Here is a 19,099-nt window from a genome sequence, read left to right on the forward strand (position 1 = left end):
CAACCACAACTGTAAAGTTCTACCTACTAGGACCACAGACAAAAACTGGATTGGACTAAGATAAGGTTTAATCAAGTATTGGATGATGGCAGAGGATTTGGGAGAATTTATGATTCTCCCCTAATGCAGCAAGTCTGGCATCAATGTGCACATCAGAGAAAAGGAGGTATTTGTATCTTGACCTTAGCTGTTACAAAACTTACATCTCATGGCATGAAGGTTCTTAATCTTTCCCTTTTTCTCCAAGAAAAACTTCCATATAGTGTCTACTACTGCTGAAATTGCTCAGTCCCTGGAACTTTTTAAGCAGATCCAAGCCTGTAAAAATATACACCTCTCTTTACTTCTACTCAGTCTCAGTATTATCTTCTCTTTCAGACACTGAATTTTACTGATCAATAATATGGTACACTGTGTAAAACAATTACTTTTTCTATCTGTTTTGAGAAGTATTGATTTTCAGTTTTGAGCAGCAGTCAGCTGTACTAACCCTCTGCTGCTGCAAAATACCACAGTGAAATACACTTCATTTTATATTAAGCTCAGCAAGAGCTAGCCTTCTGGCATTCCAAGTTATTCTTCATCCCATGAGATCGTGAAGATAATTCAGATGAAACAACCACGATTTTTGTTGTCACACTTAAGTGGTGAATTTAACAGCCAAACTGGCAGTTTGCTATGTATATCTGGCAAGAAAGGAGCTGGCTCCTTGGGAAGGAATGAGCTGAGCATCTGCCTATGCCTATCTTTCTTCCAAGTGCTGGATGCCCATGAGTGGGCATCAATCAGGAGCAGTTTCTATAACTGCCTTGCAGGAGAGGATGCTCTTCCAAACAGGTGAACCATGACCTCCACAGCAGCAGCTCAGTGGTGGTTCAGCTGGCATCCAGGAGAAAAGAAAAAGCTGGTTCCAGCAGACAATGTGTACACTAGATAAAACCTTTACAAAACAGACCAGAAGCCTGAGAGCAGTAAATGCCTCCTGAGCAGCCTGGGAATCCAAGAGCAAAATTTCTTTACCACACAGGCCGTAGGTGAGTGAATACTCACCCAGCTGTGCACTCTGAAGTCATAACTGGCCCAGAGATCCAGATGGGGACTAGCCCAACACTGATCACATGTGGAGCCCTTTGCCATGGAGGGGGGTGTTGAGTGGGATGCTGCACACATTCTCAGAGATTGCTCTTTCCATGCCAGATTGCCCGAAGTTCTCATGCTGAACTTTGCAGACTGAGCCTATTGTCAGTACAAGAGCTGTGCATTTCTTGAGTGCTTCTTCAAACCCCTCCTTGCCCCAGTGTCAGTGCTACAAGAGAACAAGTATTGTGCATGCTGCTTTTCTTATATTTGGAAAGCCCAAATGCTGCTGAAAAGGTTCAAGAGGGCTGTGAGAACCAACAAGGGTGCCCAGCTTAAGGGGAATATTTTAGTGAAAAGAAATGCAATGCAATTTTCCATTGTTAAAATCTATAAACACACCTGAAGTGCCTATGTTCCTTGTCAACATTATCAGATGTAAAACATTTTTCTGTCATGACTAATTCAGAACTCTGTGGAGGATATCAGTAGTATCAAAATAGCAAAGGAAACTTTGGAATGCGTAATCAAGGGGTTTTTTTTTAAATCTGTTAGCAAAAATAGCAAGTTTCCATCAGCCTCTCTCCCAGATGACACTTACAGTTTTGGTATTTCTATGCATGTATAAAGTCCATTTCCTATTGTATTTCCCATCTCACAGCTCCTTTGGGAAAACCTAATTCATAAACAAACAATTCCCAGAGAAGATAACTAAATGTCCCTCCTGACCCCTTTCCATACTACCAACAAGAATAACAGAGGCACAGTCTCTGCATTGCCATTCTTTGCTGTGTTTATGCTGTTTTAGTAATGATGTAATGGAAAGAAAGTGACATGCTACTATTACTGTTGTTATGCTAAGGACTGCAAGGAAGAATTGATTTTCTTTAAGGTTTTATTTTTCCATTTAAAAATGACAGCCTTTCCAGCACTTTCTAACCATTAAACATTACAAAAGGTCAAAATATTCCATCAGAAGCTTTAAAAAATGTGACACTTGAAAAATTATATTTTTAAAAACATTTATTTAGCTGATCAATTTTGAGCAATGCCTTTTATGAGCAATGTCACAAGGTTACACACTCAGCAGTCTCTGTGCGTCCCATGCACAGGAAGACAGTGACAGAACTGACTATAGCTCACTATACTCCAAACATTTCCTGCAAAAACAGTTGGGGAAGCCTCTGCAAGGGAGGTCCATTCCCTTCTGGCCCCTTAGAACAACCATGCACAGCAACATGTATAAAGCTGGACTCTGCCCTCTTCCTCTCCATGCTGGCTGTGCATAGGTCAAGAACAGCCCACTGCCACCGCCTGACATTGTCTGAAGCCTATGTGACTCCCCTGAGTACCACAAATTTCAGAAACAGAACACAATCCATTTAGTCTGCCTTCCCTAGAGCTCTATGGCTGTTTTCTGACTTTTGTTGAAAGTCAAAATCGAATCCTTAAAGAGATGTATGGAGTTGGACTGAGAAATGAATGCACTTGAGGTTGGCAAAGAGTTGGTATGAGATGGGGAGGAAGAGAAAGACACAGAGACCTGTTTCAGAGAGCAGCATCTGAAGTTTCTGAAGGAAGACGCCTGAAGTGTGACGCCCAGTGCCTACCATAGAGGTCAAGGCTCATGATCTGTGAGACAGCCTGGAGACATTTCACCCACAAAGGTATTTAAAAATCAACAGGGAACATTCTGAAAATAATAGAGAACCAGCAAAGCAGAAGATTGTGGCTATATCTTTCCTGATTTTAGAAGCCCAGCCTTAGCTAGCTTTGGAGCTTTCTACATTAGTATGTTACAGAGTGCACAGTGGTCTCATGTAATTTTGGCATTTACATCAGAGCATTAGCAACGGAAATGACTTCCAAAACAGTTCTCATTCTTTTGATTTCTCTTTGTGACAATAATGATTCATCTTCCAGCCTCAGCTCTCCATATGCTAGTAACTCCAGGAGACTAAATAAAAACATGGGAGACTAGCAATTTATTATTCAAAAGAACAAATAAACCTGCATTCTCTGCAATTCAAAATTCTGTTAGATTTGAAAAAATTTCCTTTTGAACTGTTGTTTTGTACTGTCAGTCATATAGAGATGGTTTGTCAAGGCTAGGAATGAAAAAGTATCTTCCAAAGACATACTCCAAGCTCATGGTTCTGCCTTTAGCTTTACATTAAAGAACATGCCAATACCAAACATACACTTCAAATGGATATCATAATAGATAAAAGGAAACAAATTATTTCAGAGCATCTCTTAGGGCTTGAAGTTAATGTCTGCTGAGACTGGATTTATTACATTAAGCACAGCTGAAAAATTATTCAGTGATACCATCCCCAAGTCACAACACATAACTTTGTGCGACCCAAAAAGCAGTGTAGCTGGCTTTTTCAGTGGATACACAATTGCAGCCATTTACACCACCCTCACAATATTAAAATTTTCCATTACCTGGCAATTCAAAATCTCCAACAAGTCTCAGCTGTTCTTACAAGACAGCTTCCTTAAATTGCAACAGTGCCCCAGGGAGCCTGTCACTTAGCTTAGTGGCCATGCAGCACACAATGAAGTTGTTATGGAGACTGACGTCTCCCCAGCAATTATATGGTGTAATTAGTGTTGGCTGCTACAACGTAACTATGAAGCTGTCTCCATGGGAACTGCCCTAAAACCGGTATTTTTAAGGTTTCAGCAACTAGTCTTTTTTACAGACCCTTACAATGCAGTGAAGTTCACACTGATTGCCTTCTCTGCTTGAAGCTCAGCTGAGAAACATATTTTCTTTCCCAAGGTATTTGCATAGTCCTCATGGTGACTCACATGAATCAACTATATGTAGCAAGAATAAATGTACATATTTCATACAGTGAGGACCAATCAGAAAGCAATAAGGATTTTTACTATTTTTAATTGTCTTTATTCATGTATGTGCACATCCACATGCATGACAGTGCACAATGTGTGTAGATGGAACAAGTTCAGTTCTACTTTTATGAGCCTCTTCTTGGAATCCTTGAAAACTTCAGGGTCACAGAACCTTCCTCTCTCAGATTAGACATGCAGTTCTAACCACACTGTTGCCACAAAGAGCTCCTACCAGTAGAGTCCAGATGGGTCTAGGACACAATTCTCCCTCTCTCACAGGGTTTTGTCTTGTAGCTGCACAGTTTTCCCAGGTTGAGTGAGCAAAGATCTTGAGACAGTCTTGCAAAGTGCAGGATCTTTGCTGCATGAAAACTCACTGTGTTTATGGAACTTCAACGGGAGTTTATGACATTTTTGCCTAAACTTTTACAAGGTCCAAGCCAAGAAGGAAATGGGATTTTCAGCCAAGAATCTCACTGTCACTTTTTCCTGAGCCAGCAGCATGCAAAGAAGACACTACTTCAGTCTACAATATAACATAGTGGGCAAGTGCCAGAAAACCAAATACATTCTTGTTCTAGTTATGATATTCATATAAAAATTTTTAACAGGCTTTTAAATTCCAGAATCCTGTTCCATTAAGGCAGAGAAGAGCAAGGGAGAGACATTTACTTCAGAAGGTACCCATGGCAGGACTCTTTTATAAATTTCTTGCAAGTAAATAGCCCCCAGGAGAATATTTTCTAGCATTTGCATACTAAGAAGCAGTGAGAAAGGAATTAAGAGGTATACAAATTGAAGCAAATGTTTTGGCAGAGGCTTTAAGATTGCAACAATGTGGAAAAGCATGAATTCATTTTATTTCTCTTGGTTGTTTGGCCCTAGAATTACAGCAGATAAATTCTCATGTAAAATGCTATATGTGAAGAGAGGTGCAGTGAGCATAACAAGGCTAGGAGCCCCAGAAGGCCTGCAGTTGTGGCTCTCCATTTTATGAGAAGCAGAAAAAAAGAGAATTTCTGCTTTAATAAAAACATCAGCACTTTCCCAACCATTACGATGGATATCATCAATTATTTTTGCTCTGACATGAAAAGGGATCTAGTCTATCCATTCTCTTAGAGACACCACGGGGAGCAAAGAAACAAAAACACAGACACAAAATATAAAATCCAAGACTACAGGAGTCATTCTGAATAGCAGGAGGGATTCTGAACAGCCATTATACATTTGGGAGGAGACTAAACCTGCTGGGGTATAAGTACAGTTGGTACACAGAACCCACAGATAAGAGATGCTTTCAGACACTCCTGCAAAGCTGCTTTCGCAATGTCTGGCAGCCAGCATTAAACACAGGATGACCTGGGGCATACACATCTAAAGTTAACAAACAAGGAACCAAAGCAGCTGTCAGAGGATGCTTTTATGTACTAGGGAGCCTCCAACACTGTTCAGATAAATTATAGATTACATAATAGTGCCTGGGATGTTTATATAGAAAATAGTTGCATACTCCTGATCCAATTATTCTATATTTCCTTCCAACCCATGCATAGGAAAATCAGTAAATCTCAATGCAACTTAATTTCAGTTATTGAATTTCCTTTCTTCAGGTGAGGGAGAAGAAAAAGAGAATTCAAAATCCACTGAACTTCCCATTTGTTCTTCCTGTTTATAACAAGCTGCTTCAATAGGTTCTTACTGGAAACAAGCTGAATTCCCTACTACAAATTTTTTAGGATAACACTAAACATGATATGGGAATACAAATTCACAAGTAACCAGGATCTTCCTGAATTTTTCCATTCTATTAATGATTTAAATTATTTCTGCTGCTTAACTTTTAGAGACCCAAACAGACTTCATCACCAGATATAGATTGGCAACCTTAATCAAAACAAATTCACTGACAGCACTGTTAGAGCTCATTAGCATTCTCACCAGATGCTTCTGTCTGTATATTTGAGCATCTCCAGTTTTTTCTTTCCAGTACATGACCCAGGATACTAGCACAGCTTTCAAATTAAAAGAAATCTCAGTACAGCTTCAAATCCTTGCTCTTCTGGGGATTAAATCTGTGCAAGGCTATGACAAAGCATTTCATATTTCTTGGACTTCTTAAAAACTTTCTTTTATACAGATCACTGATGTTTTTGCATTTCTCAGGAATTTATACAGATATGACTAACACATGCACTATTTGCTTTCACAGAAAAAGTGCAGAGAGCATTTGTCACTATAATTATCACACAGGACTTTATACACAGATGAAACCTGTGCTTCATCTGTCTCTGTGCAAAGCAATGCCCTAACATGAGAGCTGTCAGAAATCATTACAGGAAAGAATTTAAAAACCTCATGCATTGATTAAGTTGCCACAGCCAAAGTAAAGATCATAAAAACAAGTTACGACCCAGCTCGAGTTTTTAAGTGAATGAAAAATTAGAGGGTAGGGAGGCCAAATATGTGGGCTTCACAAAGAATGTGTCCTTGGATGTGCAAAGCAGAGCCGATCAGATCTCATGGTTAATTTATTGGAAATGAAGCTGTGACAACGATCTCAGCCCCAGCTCATCAGTCACATAGGTACAAAGCATCCAAATGGAAAACAGATTTTCCGATTCCCTGCACCTCCCTAGAGGCCTGTGCTGCTGTCTGAGGACTACAGCAGTCTCCTTTCTTGGCTCCTTTGCAAGATAAACATATTCTGGCCTCAAACGCTGCTCCTTTCCAACTGCTGGTGAAAACTCCAGTCAGTCTGAGAGATTAGGAGGATGATCTAGGGCACTACTCAATCCAAGAAAAATGCTCATGTGGGAACACAAAGCTGTTGTTGTGACCAGAGGTGGTTTTTTTTTTTTTCCACTGAATCCCATTCTGCAAGTCCAGATACAAATACTTTCTATCTTTATTCTTTATCCACATTAACTTCCTTCCTTTTCTGGTTTTTTTTGGGGTTTTTTTGTTTTTTATTTTTTTTTAAGGGAGCCAGACACTTAAACAGATTTTTACAGTGCTAGTTAAATGCTGCTTTTCTGCACTTACGATGATTTAAGATGTGACTGACACAGCCCTCATACCTGGGCAATGCTGAGCTGGATCAGTACATAGTTTCACCATTTCCAAACACCTGCAGGAAGTAGTATTAACGATCAGACAGATGGAACTCAAATCTTAACTACACAGTACATAAAATTATAGTTCCTTGTAGATATAAGGTTCCTTGGGAGAGTTTTTTGGGAGCCAGTAGATCAGCCCCTACCCTTAAGGCAAGCTCCAGTTCAGGTCTTGCTTTCTGCCTGTCTGTGTCTGTCTCTGCTTTGATTTCTGTTCTAAAACTGATGTATGGCACTTCCAAACTTTTCAAGCATTCACTGACTTTTAACCCTAAATCAACTGCATTTCAGCACTTGGAGCAGCAGTTCCTCCATGCTCCTCATGCATGCTTTAATCGATATTGTAGAACCCTAAAATAAGTCACATAGCAAGCTTTAAAACACTAGTGGAAGACTTAGGGAAACTGCTAGTGTTGCTAAAATAATTAGTGCTACAGATAGATCTCTTGTATTCATTATTATTGCCCTCTTCAAACTCAAGATAAGACATATAATTTGAGCACTGGGTTAGATGCTACAACAGAAAAAGGACTAATTGCTCTGTTACAAAAACCTTCCAATCAAGATAATTTAAAAATGTACATTTAAAAGCATGCACTTTAAAGGCTAAAGAACAGATTAAATTCTTCCAGTGACACAGGGACAAGCTTTTAGTTGCTATGAAGGCACATAATTTCATTGACAACAGTGGCTAAAACAAACTTCATATCACTTATTTCTAGGGATGGCCAAACCCCCACAAATCTAGAAACCTTTGAACTCTGGGAAAACTTTGATCCAATCCAGACTTTATGGCTCTGATCCACTTCATCTGGGATGGACCCAAATGTGCTTAAAATATATTTCACAACACATTTTTGCTTGCATTTTTTTCCAGTAGGTCATAAATACCACACGTAAAACCATTTACCCTCATTCACAGCACCTACTAGCAGAGCCAGCTATTCCAATCTCCAACCCAGAATGTTAAACAAAAAACAAAAACCCCAAACTAAAACCAAAACAACCCCACAACAACAACAAAAGACTCAAGAGCAAGTTTTAGATCAGTTGACTTTGCTACCAAGCACTAAGAAGAAAGCTGAGGTACTAAAATCTGCATGCTCAGAATGTTTGGAAGAAATTTAAACTAGTGAGAAACACTGTGTGACTTGTACATTGGGGAAGAGCTTACAAAGCACAAACCAAGTCATATCACTCCACCCTTGTTATCCCCACAAAAAACAGACTCATTAGACGACAGTTTCTAAAGAAGCATATTATGCAAATCTAGGGTTTGGGGTGGGGAGGGGGTGATAATGTAACAGCTTCATTCACTGTAGTAGGAAAGGTGAGATCAGAAACCACATCGGAAGGTTGTGGTTTTCAGATGATCTAGATGAAAGTGATGAAACTAAGTAAAATCTAAGCAGGGAAAAGGAGTCTGACAAGCTCTTTTGACTGCATTCACAACCAATCATTTAAAAACTGAGTTGTTAATAGCTTAAATCAAGTACAGCCAGACCCCAGATCACAGGATAATTCCACAAGGAATGGACCTCAGGAGGTCAGACTGGGTTACTTAGGGCTTTATCCAGTTGGGTCTTGTAAACCTTCAAAGTTGGAAACAGCACAGCCTTCCTGGGCAACCTCTGCCCTTGGCTGACTTGTCTTTGGGGGTGAAAAAATTTTCCCTTGTATCTAATCTGAACCTCTCTGTTTATTTTACACACCTAGATATCTGGATCTGTCTTCAGGATGATTTCTCCATAGCTACTGGGTGGCTGCTGTTTCTTAGGTGCTCCCAAAGGTGTCCCTCTTCCAGGCTGAACAAGGCTGATCCAGTAGCCATTCCCCAAAATGCAAGTGATCCAGTCCCCTGACTTTCCTGGCAACCCTCCGCCAAACTCATTCCAGTTTATCAATATCTTTCCTGTACTGAGGTGCCTGAAACAAGGCTCTCTATTCCAGATGTTGACTAACAAGTGCTGAAGAGAAGGTCATGATCACTTCCACAAATTTGCTGTCTATCCTATTATAAGTGCAGCCCAGGATATTTGGGGTTTTTTAGCTGCCAGGGCACACTGCTGCATCATGTCCTACTTGCTGTCTACCAAAATCCCAGGTCCTTTTCCACAGAGTTTCTTCCCAACTACGCAGTCTTCAGGCTCTATTATTGCCATCAACTCTTCCTTCTCATGTGCAGGGCTTCACATCTGCCCTTGATGAATTTTCTAGGATTTCTGTTGGCCCATTCCTCCAGCCTGTCCAGATCCCTCTGGAAGGCAACCCCATCCTCCAGCATTATTGGCAGGTCCTCCTAATTTGGTGCCCCTTGGAAATGTGAGTGCACATTCTTGCTTCTCATTCTTCAATAAAGATGTTAAATTGGAAAGGACCCAGGACAGATCCCTGTGCCATTCCCACTTGTCACAAGATACCAGTTAGACTAGGAATCATTAACTGTAGCCATGATATTTTCTGAAAAATCCTTTCCTAGCATTTTTCCCTCCTGAGAGCTGAGTGCCTCAGGAAAGAAATGTAAACAATAACTGTCTGCTGCTGTGGAATGCAACAGGTGCATCTTCCATTGGTCCATGTGGATTGTTTTCAATTGATGACCAATCACAGCCACCTGTGCCAAGGCTGTGAGCAGTCACAGGATTTTGTTATGCATTCTATTCTGTTCTTGTTCTTTGTAGTCTTCTGATCATTCTTTTCTCTCTATTCTTTTAGTATAGTTTTAATGTAGTATTTTAATATAATATATATCATAAGATAATAAAGAAGCCTTCTGAAAATGGAGTCAAGCCTCGTGTCTCCACACATAGGGAGTTCTCAACAATTAACCTCTACCTTCTGAACCTGATCCTCCAACCATTTTTTTACCCATCTAGTTATCTGCCCACCCAGACTGTAGTACTCTAATTTTATATAATAATATTGTGGGACATACCATCAAAAGCCCTAGTAATGTCAAGGCAAATGACATCCTTAGCTCTCTCCTGCAACAAAAACAGTGAGAGTTCTGGTATTGAACTTCAGGGAATTAGCTGTAACTGTTGGCTCAGGAAAGACACACTGCAAACTGTGTATAAAATGGCTGGTGCACACACTCATAGAAGATGTATTCTCCAAAACACTTTGGAAAGTGTATGTTTGCATTACCGGGATGCCGTAGTCCAAATCCTTAGCTGCAATAATCATCCTAGTTCCATTAGGCTCAGTCTACACAGAGTATTTCATCTCAGATAATGATCCTGGGATATTACACACCTGATATTTGTTGTCACAGCTCTACACGCAGTTTGCACAAACAGGACCAAGGAAGCATGAAGGAGGAATAGCAAGAGAAACTAGAGAGATGCAGAAATTCCTCAGTTCTCCTGGGAAATGCACAGATCCACTGTGTTCCTGTGAGGGTCTTTCTCTTACCTTTGCAAGGAAACTCCAGGCTGCATACTGCCCTGAGGTTGTGCTGCTTTTTAGCTTCACTGTGTGCAACATCAGAAAGAATCCCAACAGTCCACTGCAAAGGATTGGAAAAGCTTGTTAATAAAATCTCTTAACTTCAACTAAACAACCTCTTACAGACCTCTTGGTTTCCCTGATGAAGAACTACATTGTTAATCCCATTTGGAGAATGAAAGCTGGCGGACAAGAAGCTTACATTATGGCCAGTACACCTAGTGTTTTGTTCAGTGACTAGAATCTGAATAAAGTAAGTCTGACACTCACGGTTGGTGTCTAATGCACTTGCATAATCAGAAAAGTAGGGATTATTGAAAACATGAGGTGAAATATTAACTTCAGGCATTGAGATGGCTCTGAATAACAGCAATGCTAATTTCAGCAGGAGCCACACATATTTGGCAACTAACTCACTTCAACCTCCACAGAGTCTTGAACTGAAAAAATAACCACTGGAAAGTTTCTGCCTGAAGCTTTTAAGCTGTTTAAACTTCATGAAGCCAAAATTCCAATTAGGAAGTCAAATACATCTCTACTGTATAACAAATAGATGGCTCAGTAGTGCTGGGAACAGAATACTCCAAAGATTTCTGCTGACAATTAAGAGAATTTTGATTCTCAAGTCTTACAGGACAGCAGTTCACAGCACTCCTATAGCCAAGAATACCCTTGAGGAAATTTTGCTCCACAGACTCAACAGACTTTATGGAGTTCATGAGGTTTGGCTCTGGATTTTGTTTCAATTGTGACATATACACAATCCACTGATTGTGAACCGGTGGAACAGTGTAAACCAGCAAGCAGGGAACAGAAAAGAACTTCAAAATATATAAGGCACAAATTACTGTGAGGCATAAGACATTACAAAGTGCTGTGGGAAGCTGCATGGGAAAGGATCAACACAGCACATAGGTGGTGAAGCAAAAAGTGCCTTGGAATTCACAGAGGGTATGATGTTTTGGAAAGAGATGCCATGCAGTTGGTCCCCTCTCTACAGCAGCAGGAAAGGTGGAAAATGGTGGCTCCTCAGGTCAGAAGCTCTGTGCTGGGCTCCAGTATACAATCTGTTCCCCGTGCAACACATGTGGCCATGTTCCAGCTCAGCTGCATGTCCATACACGCACCAAAGAGCAGGGTAAGATAACTTCCCAGGAGTAGAAGGCATTGGGAATTTTTGCATTGAGCCATAACACAAGATCCTTTGGGATGTGTGTGAAGTCTGAAGCCAAGGTAGCAGATGCTACCTTGATGACAAAAATTGGCCTAAACTCAGCAACTTGTTGCAGAGGATGGAGTGCTGGGCAGTAGAGCATTCCACTCTGAGAAATGAATGAGTTCAATGATCCAACATTGCCTATACTTTTAAGAGTCCAGTAGCTTATTTCAGATCTTCTGCCCTGCTGTGAAGGGCTTTCAGCCATGAAGATTTGAAGATATTTAGTGCAACTCAAGAGATAAAAAAGTGAAACAGCAAATTATAATACCTAAAATATTGATGCCACAATTAACAGCAATTTATTTCATTAAATAAATTGAGCACTTTCCACCTTACTGCTTCAGACACTTTCCAGAGGCAGTAGATTTAGCTGCATGAATTGCCCTTATCTTACATTGCATAGGTTTTCCTCCAAATCCCACATATCTACAAAGACACTCGATTATAAAATGTAGGAGAGCAACTGAGATGGTTTTTTCTCCACCTAACCATTCCTTTCCCCTTCCTTTGGTGTACAGCGCTATCTACTACACATGTGCTGAAGGTGGGCCAATGGAAACAGAAGTGAGAAGCTGCCACAGAGGTAAATGAAGTGAATGAGAAGAATATCTGGGATAGACTGATATCCGTTGGAGCCTGCAGTTAGACCTCACACTCAAGAAATATAGATTTCACCTACCTACAGAATACCTAATTGTGAGTTACTTGTTCTGTGCTTAGACCACACTTGGAATAACATAACAAAAACCTGTGTACATTGGAAATTATTTAACAATCATTCTCAATATACCCTTTCAACAGAAATTCCAGGTACAAGTCAGAAAATGCCTTTCAAGAAATATTTTTGCCATTAGTTAGCAAGAAAATATCTTTCTCGCCCTCTTAAAAAAATACTTTAATTTGGTAAAAGACTGAGGGGGAAAGACAGGAATCTTTTAAAAATTAAGATCTATGGGAAACATATTTATGTTGTCCTGTGAGAATTATGCCAATATGCAGTGAACTTTTGCTACTGAAAATAATTAAATGCTTGTTAAAGCTTTTCCTTTTTACCCAAACCAAATCACAAGATGTACAAGCCAATAAATCCATGTACATCCATATACTGCTGAAGACTAATACTTAGTAATTGCTGCAAAAAGCAAGTTTGGGTTAATCTGACTTCAGAAGCATTTGAGAGATGCTATGTATCAAAGCTTTGCTACATTGGGCAAACATTATTTTACTGGCGACTGCGAACTCTCCCAGTCAGAATGCACTCACTCAAGGAAACACATACTTTCAGCACATTTGAGTCTCAGGCCACCAAATACATATCCACAGACATGCAAAGATTTGTTCTTTGCAATTCTACTGGCTTATGGCAGCAGAAACTAGTATAAGTAAGGCTTTATATGCTACAAAGTTTTTAACTGAGAGTACAGGCTGGAAGTCAATGGAACCTCTTATTTTGAAAACATTTTCATGACCTGTTATAGAGAGCTTACCTGGCACAGCAGCTGCTATGAAACCTGTAGAAGTAAAGGAATGGAAAATCCAAGGCACTGAAGAGATCACCTGAGGGACAAAGCAATACACTCAGTAGGTGGGAAAAAAATTACCCACTGTTACAAGCAATGCGACAGCAATTACATGAACATTACTAGTTTAACATTCCTTTGAGCCTTTACAGCTGGCTGACTTTTCATTTATGATGCTTTCCACATTTCTGGCTTGTTTAATGATTTCTCTCTGACCTTGCTTCTAGCCAGTTCTTGCCTTTGGTTGAAAAAGGGAAAAGGGATACCTAAGAGTATTTATTCTTTTCCAGTATTCAGAAGGTCCTTCTTAAGCAACAGTTGCCAGTGGACAGACATGTATCATATCCACTTCTTTTATACTGCAGCATGTGATAGCTCCTACTGAAACAACAGGAAACACAGACATATGGTGGCTGCTTCCCCCTCTGGCATTTGAACTCCATAACATGTTGAGAGGTTTAAAGAGTTCTCCTAGGTCTAAGTAGAGCTCTTGAATACTTGCATTTCCAGAAACCTGGGCTTGGGTGCTCTTGGTGGCAATTCCAGGAGTTCTCTGGCCTTCAGGCTCTACAGATTTGCATGAAGCTCCATCTTTCACTTTTTGAAATGCAGGACTCTTTCACTTAACATGTATGTCTATCCTGGTGGGGGTTTCCTATATACACAACCTGTACCACCAGGCAAAAGGGAAAATTTATGTTTCCTTAAATGCTTCCTTCTTTGTTTTTCTGGTTAAACAAATGTAAGCAACAGATGATCACCTTTACCCTCCTAATTATGAACACACCAGAAGGTAGGAATATTAGCCACCATAAAATTTCTCAATTTTTACCACCTGATGTGCAATGGGATCCATGCCATTAAAGCAACAAAACAACAACTACTCAGTCCTATATGGATTTCTGGGACACTGCTCTGAAGAGGACATGTTGGCTTAGGGAATTCTTGTTCTTTACCATGCACCACCTCAAAAACTGTTCTTTGTTGTCAGTTCCATACTGCTTGTTTGCAAAGGACAGCTAAGAATAGTATTGGGAAATATCATGCAACTTACACCAAGTTATATACCCTTCTCTCCTCTTCCTACATGGTAAGATATTATTGGTCATATTCAGGGCTAAAATTCTAAGGGTTCACTAAAAACATGCACAGAAAGCAAAAGCAATATGGAAACCTAAGAAAGGAAGAATTCAGTTCACTTTACCTGCTGGATGGGATGCAGAGGCCAACAGCACTACACTAAAAAAGAAAAATTAATGGGATATTACAGAATTTATGACATGGGCTAAAGACTATAAATTGACAGTTTTGTGTTTGTTTTTTCATGGTGAAACTTATTCCAGTTAAGTAGAATAACTGAGACACAAATACTAATTAAAAGAAAATACAAGTTGATTGGAAAGGAATGTCTGGGGTCACCTAATAAAATTTCTGACCTGAAGCATGACTATCACGACTATTTGATTATGCCCTCTGGTTCTGTCTTAAAAAGGCATGTCTCAAAAATCTACCAGCATAGAGATTCCACACCTCTCTGGGTAACTTTCCCAGGGCCACTCTACCCTGCCAGCAAAGCTTTTCCTGGTGTTCCATTTTTAAACCACCAAAGTTGCAATGTATGGTTGTTGCTCCATATTATGCTGAATATTGCATGTAGACAAGTTTAAAAACACATGAAAATAAAACCATAAAACCAAGTACCAGCCAGAATTATTCACACTTTCCAGATATAAGTGAACAAGAAAGCCAGCTGTGACCACTTCTTTATCTGAAGTATTATCACTTACGTTTTCTGAGGTCTTACAAAGACCTCACCCTTTTGAATTTGCAGTATAGGTTGTACAGAGCCTTTTTTAGTGTTACTGATTTTTCTTGTAAATTTATCTCCTTTTTTTTGCAAATTTTTAATTCCAAATTGCTTCTAAGGTTAGCGAGCTACAAAAACATTCTGGGGTGCTGTGAGATGGGATAAGTATACACGTCTGTAGAGCTACAACTTCTTCCAGTTACCCACAACATACATCCATGACAAACTCTAAGGCCAAGTGGAAGAAGAAGAAAATAGTATCTCAAGAGTTTGCTTCTTGGTGAGCAGCAAGCACTGCACTTACAGAGGGTAAAAGACCTTCATTAATGTTATGAATGCTCAAGCATTCCAGGCCAACTCCCTTTTCCAGTGTTAACACAGCTACCATTTCCAAACCTGTTCACTCACAGCTGGTCCCAGCTCTCTACATGACCAAGCTTCCATGCTTGGTGACTGCCCTTGGCAAGCTTTGGTGGACCCCAGCATTAGTCACAGAATCACCTGCAGCAAAAGGAACTGCAAAGAGCATGAAAATCCCACGGCCAAGGAAGCTCTGGGGGGAAGCTTGTCACTGAAATCAGTGTAACACAATAGGCTGAAGGAGAAAAGGGTTTATGAGGGACAGACAGGCAGGTATGTTAGGCTTCACGTTTTATAAGTCTTTGAAAGGCATCAGATAGTATAGTATGTTCACATTCTCGATATTTATACATGTTTTTAAAAGATGTTACCGCCACAAAGGTATTAAACAAGGCAAAGCAGATCACTTATAGTAGGTAATTTGCCCTACCCCTCCTCCCCACACATGGATGCTCTCCCTGTAAAGGGATGCCAAGAGTAATTCACAATAAACAGGCCCAGTTCCTCGGTTTCCTGGTAAAGAGAGCAAAGGAAGCAAAGGTCTACTGCTTTTGACTGAATAACAGAGAAAATAGGAAAGTGACAGGGAAAGTGAAACTGTATCAACAGTGATGAGAAGTAGGGCTAAGCCATGTTTCTCCACTTGTTTTTTGAATTATTACAGTTAAAACAAAAACCCACTGAGATTGGGAAATAGTCAGAGAGAAACTTCCTTCTGCAACCAAGAGAAACTGATAACCCTAACAGACATGCCAGGTTTTGGTTCAAACAAAACAACAGGAGAAAACAAAACCTTAATTGTGAAGTGCAGGGCAGGTTAAGGCAAATGGATTAGATGGCATTACAGTTGCTCTGTGGCCCTGCTCTGAATGAAGCATCTGTAAAAAAGACACAATGATGCTGTAAAACCAGATTAGGGATCAGAGGTTTCTAGCAGGACAGCCTGGATACGAGGATGCAGCAAAAACAAAATTTCATGTGCCGGATTTCTCTGCTCCTCTCTTTTTCCCCCTGTACTAAATATTGAGGGCTGGGTCACTCGTGGTTTCCTTTCTGGAAAAAAGAGATTTTGTCAGCAAGAAAAGCAATTTATGCCTGCAAAACTGCTCTCCCCTATTGCAGAAAAGCTACTGCAGCATTTTTAATTCACAGAAGTGACAGATTAGCAGCTCTTCCAGAAGCCAGATGTAGTTTTGCTGCATAGAGTAGAGCCTTTACCTCATAACTTTGCCATTTATTCACCATTTGAAATTCTCTTGTATCTGTTTTCTCCTCATCAATGGCTGCCAGGCATGCCTTTGTGGACAAATTTCAGACAGAGACCGGTATTGGGATGCACTGAAACTTTCTTACAGGTTCTTAACAAGAAGTAAAATATCTCTACCTGCCTCAGCATAGGAGAAAGCCCAAGAGGAGCTACAACCTGCTTCTAAGACATTTATTGTCTCCCTCAACATGCCAGACAGGCATTACTACTCCTCCTCTCATGCTACCCCTCACCAGCTAAGGGGGAGAAATCTGGCTCCCCCTTTGATAAAATGTGGGGGAACAGAAAGGAATAAAAGAAAATGTAAGATTACAAGGAAAAAAGACACACCTGAAGTAGAACACTAATGAAGAAGTCAGAGGACAGAGAAATACAATACTGCAGTTTAAAAAGGGGGTGGGATCAAGAGGATTGGAGGATTAGAGGCAGGATCTTGGAAGTGCATTGACCCTCTTCTCTTCCTCCCTGCCCCAGATGCTTAAACACAAGGGAGAGAGATGATTTGGATGGGGCTGGGCACTGACAAGCAACATTACCCCTCCCTTCTCTGCATAGCACAGCTCTGCTTTCCCTCCTACACTTGTTCCTGGCCTGGCTCCCTTTTTAAAAGCCATTGAATAATCATGTTGGAAGTGATGAAGTGAGAAGAATGCCAGACTTTCAACATCAGCAAATATTTCTTCAGATCTGTTTGATTCTGGAAAGTTCCCATTCATATACATTTACTTAGGGTGTTCTTTTCTTCCAAACTGTTCCAGATTTCAGAACAAGAAATAGTGCATGGTGTGTAAGGACAGCATATGTTTGGAGACTGCTCATTTCAGTTGCACTTCTGGAAGCATCCAACAGAGCCTTCTCTTTTTTACTCTAACATATTGGTATATTCTAACATCCAGTAATTTGTGGCAAATCTTTTAATCTGCTTCTTGCAGGCAGTCTCTACACTCAGTAGAGCACAACTGTGCTTTCATACTGAACTGAGAAATACTTTGAACATAATAACATGAACATTTTGAACATAATGAACACTTTGAACATAATCCTATGTATTAAGAAAAATTTCTTCACTAAAAGGCTTTTGAATCAAACACTGGAATAGGGTGCCCAGGGCAGTGTCTGAGTCACCATCCTCAGAGATATTTAAGAGACATGTGGGGCTTAGGGACAAGGTTCAGTGGTGGGCTTGGTAGTGCTTGCTTACTGCACTTAATGACCTTAAGAGTCTTCTCTAACCTAAAAGATTGAATGGTTCTAAACACTATCTGGCTGTGCCCACACAGCTACATGTCTGATCTAGGCTAGAAATAAGGAGCTTTAAAGACCAATTGATCATAGTTTTAGGAGGCAAAAAATTGCACTGATACCACACTAACAAGTTCCTTCATAAATCATAGAATCATACAATCATGCTTGTAGGGACAAGACCTCCAGTACACATTAAACTGTCCTGTCCTGGAGGTGGAACTGTGATCCTGTCATGGCCAGAACAGTTCTTGAGAAGGCCTGAGAAGAGGAAGCAACATGTGCTTTAACACCTGCTAAATCACAAAATTTACTGCTGGGCACCCTCTGACAGAGACAATCAGTAATTCTGACCCAGAGCTGCCTGTGAGGAGTTAGTGCTCATTCAGAGAACATTCCTTTAGTCAGTGATGACTTTAAAAGTAGTTTTGATTATTTTCTACAGAAATTAAGTTTGTGCAGTTAAGCTGGGTGTACACAGCTCTCAAACACACTAACAGCTTCATCCAGATTTGGGAAGTGGCAGTGGTCTCTGAGATAACTACATGTGCAGGGGTCTCACACAGACACAAACCCTGCCTGTGCCTCCTGCAGCAGGATTCCAGCCCCGTTAGACACTGGAAGAGACATGTCATGGAGATTGCAGACCAGGAGAGAATTTCTGCCAAACTTTACACCCTTTCAAACATCATTAGCTATTTTGACAAAACAAAACTCTAAAATAATTCAGGTGTCACTTATCCCATTGCCCATGGTACTGCTTGTTTTCCCTAGGCAAGATGAGATCCAAATGCTACTTCTCTAACACACAGAAATGTATACCTATACAGACACATAGACATATAGATGTACACAGACCCAAACCAAACAAATAAGCCTCCAGTTTGCCATCTCCCTTAAGCCATCTGTTTTCCAGCATGTTGCTTTGCACCATCATCTTGTGAGCTACACTGACCTTTAAGCCTCTTCTTGGGGAAAAACTTTGGAAGTTTTGATAACAAATGTTTGCTCCTAAACAGATGCTGAAAATAGCCATCTTCCAATTTGCATAAATCCATTGTTGGATTGTTAGTTTCTCTTCTGTAAAAAGAAGAGTTTTATATATATATATACTGCTGCATCTCACAGCTCCTTAGCGAGAAGTTTCTTCCTTTCAAAAGCTTCCAAATAAATTATCAT

General features: G+C 40.2%; 1 protein-coding gene and 1 long non-coding RNA gene across 4 annotated transcripts in view; one reads left to right on the top strand and one right to left on the bottom strand.

The window, feature by feature from the left end:
• The window catches only part of TMEM241 (transmembrane protein 241), a 55,270-nt gene that overhangs the window by 14,467 nt on the left and 21,704 nt on the right, over positions 1 to 19,099 (bottom strand). For 2 of the 3 annotated variants that reach the window (XM_064435292.1, XM_064435291.1), the window contains exons 11-13: positions 14,449 to 14,483; positions 13,212 to 13,281; positions 10,473 to 10,566 (exon numbers count right to left, since the gene is read on the bottom strand). In XM_064435292.1, the coding sequence (XP_064291362.1) occupies positions 10,473 to 10,566; positions 13,212 to 13,281; positions 14,449 to 14,483 (199 nt within the window). Of the gene's footprint in view, positions 1 to 7,022; positions 7,073 to 10,472; positions 10,567 to 13,211; positions 13,282 to 14,448; positions 14,484 to 19,099 lie in introns of all 3 variants that reach the window. The other variant, XM_064435293.1, reaches the window with a different exon arrangement.
• LOC135289245 (uncharacterized) lies at positions 11,270 to 12,418 on the top strand. Its single transcript, XR_010352033.1, has 2 exons — positions 11,270 to 11,643; positions 12,243 to 12,418. It is a non-coding gene; the product is annotated as an uncharacterized LOC135289245 (long non-coding RNA).

Source organism: Passer domesticus, chromosome 1 (assembly GCF_036417665.1).
Source record: "Passer domesticus isolate bPasDom1 chromosome 1, bPasDom1.hap1, whole genome shotgun sequence".
Lineage (NCBI taxonomy): Eukaryota > Metazoa > Chordata > Aves > Passeriformes > Passeridae > Passer > Passer domesticus.